General features: G+C 44.3%; 1 protein-coding gene across 1 annotated transcript; it reads right to left on the bottom strand.

Moving 5' to 3' along the window:
- Window positions 1–382: 382 nt before the first annotated feature.
- Window positions 383–1,758, bottom strand: LOC119305528 (skin secretory protein xP2-like). The gene is made up of 2 exons (XM_037582028.1): window positions 1,134–1,758; window positions 383–704 (listed from the first exon to the last, which is right to left on the bottom strand). The coding sequence occupies exons 1-2, from the start codon at window positions 1,652–1,654 to the stop codon at window positions 383–385; spliced, it is 843 nt and encodes a 280-aa protein (XP_037437925.1). The 5' UTR covers window positions 1,655–1,758.
- Between the last annotated feature and the right edge of the window lie 538 nt (window positions 1,759–2,296).

Here is a 2,296-nt window from a genome sequence, read left to right as displayed (position 1 = left end):
TTAATTTTATTGATATCCCAGTAACAAAAACAATATAGAATGTAACACCTACAATTAGTAAATCAAAAGCATCTACGCATCCTCACAATTACTACAACCAAATAGTATAAACTGGCTCCATGATAAAACAAATATCCCAATCAGAAACTACAAAATTAACATCTTCTCTACAAGTAGTGTATGTATCTAAGATAATCTACCATACCCAGAGCAAGTAATTGGTTGCCAATGTCCCTCTCATCTCCAGTTCCTGATCTGATTTACAGTTTTGGATTGCAAATCAGTATAAGGCCTTCTACTGATTTGAGCATCTATGAAATATTGAAGTCATCTAGAGAAAGAACCAAGGTGATTCGGATTGAGAGCGCCCATTGAATACTCCTTAGCAACAGAACGGACAGCAAGAACAGCAGGGAAACATTTTTGTCGCTGGCGGTGGCTCTGCTGGTGCTGGTGCCGGTGCCGGTTCTGCTACTGGGGCTTCTTCAGGTTTAGGTGCTTCCATTACAGCTTTCGGTGATTCTGTTGTGGCTTTCGGTGATTCCATTGCTGCTTTCGGTGATTCCATTGCGGCTTTCGGTGATTCGTTCTTCTCATCATGCGACTCTGGCTCTGGTGCATGGCTCAGTTGCGCTGTGCTTTGTCGGGCAAGATCTGGTTGGTTGTCCTTCGAGCACCCACTGGCTTTCTCATCGCCTGCCAATCTGAAGACACTGTAAATCAGACCGCGATTTGGAAAATGCGTCCAGAAGTCATTCACTGGGATTGGATATTTCACCAAGTGAAAGACATACCATACAATTAACTCTTTGCATCTGGGGGTAATCTAATTATTACCGTTAGCTTATTTAAACAACAATAGGAGGTAACACAATTCAAACATTTTAATTTTTTAAGACTTAAGTTCTTGATATGAGATCATTTTTTGCCTAGGTGAACGATTACGAGGAAAACAATTTTAAAGAAGTAATTAAGTTGTTCATTGAGATATCTACTTACATCTTCACAGGTAGTTAGCTATTTAAGGAGATAAAAAGAGTGCCAGTGTATGGCGATAACTGAAAAAGTCGAGAAAGAACTTCATACTGAAAACAGTTAGCTAATAGGGGGTGCATGGTATAGAGAGGCCGTACATCGGGAATGCAAAGTTGGTCGCGCTTCCTTCGGAACGGTGAGATATGCTATCCGCGTCTCCTTCCCCCTTCACAGTCGAGCTGCCTTCCCCGGTTGCCTTGGGTGACACTGCCCCCTTGATGGGGCTAGACCCTGGGCTCTGCTTCGGCAACGATGGCAATGGCGCCAAAGGATCGTTGGGGTTGCCCATCTCACCCGACTTGCCATACAAGACCTTATGGTCCTTGTCGAAGCTCGTGTTCCCGACATCGATGCTGAAGAGAGCCTCATTCGACGTGACACTCCAGTCGGTTTGCAATGTTGACGTCCTTGCGAAGACCGACGAGGGGATCCTTGTCGGGTCTGGGAATCCGTCGAGGTTTGGTCCAGCCAGGGAGAATTGGGTATTGAGGACCGGTCCCTCGATCTGGAAGAAATCATCGTCTTCGTCCAGGTGCCCTGATGAAGAGGAGGACGAGCCGGCCGCTTTCTTCTCCTCGGCATCCTTGGGTGCAGGGTTGGCATTTGTATCGGTGCTCATCTGTGCACTATTATCGTCTCCGTGTTAATGTGCCATCATGTGGTGTCAAGATTCAAGTGGATTTGTGGAGGTCTTGCTGTGGTAACACTTCATGTGCATGTGTATGTAGTTCCTGATGAATGAAAAACAAATTCAAAACTTAGCCTCTAATTCAGACATAATTATTTGTGCTACCTCCGTCCATGTGAACAAAACTACAGACAACAAAATGTACCAGGAACAAGGCCTTACCACATTATTCAATCAGAGCATTTCACTATTCCCTTTCCCAGGACAATTTCTGTATGAATCAAAGGAGGGGTATCAAATATCAATACCACTGCACATTTCACAAATAAAAAACAAAGCAGACAAGAAGGATGTGGAATGTATGGCAGTACAGAAAGAACAATCAAAGAACTAATATAGTGACAGGCTTACCTCTTTCACTTTTGCAAACAAATGTCTTCTGTCCACTTTGATTGATTTTCTTGGGATGTGGGGCCGAAGATAACAGCAGCGAAGAGAGGTACCTAAAGTCAAGAAAGAATCGCCTCAGACAGAGACAGGGATGGGTGGAGGAGCAAATGGAACTGGCTAGGAGCAAGTGTGGGTGTAACAGTTGGTTTGTTTGCGGAATAACTTCACCCACTCATTCCCATT

The sequence above is a fragment of the Triticum dicoccoides genome, chromosome 5B, assembly GCF_002162155.2.
Source record: "Triticum dicoccoides isolate Atlit2015 ecotype Zavitan chromosome 5B, WEW_v2.0, whole genome shotgun sequence".
Lineage (NCBI taxonomy): Eukaryota > Viridiplantae > Streptophyta > Magnoliopsida > Poales > Poaceae > Triticum > Triticum dicoccoides.
Note: the sequence above shows the minus strand (reverse complement) of the source record. Positions and strands in the feature narration are given on the sequence as shown.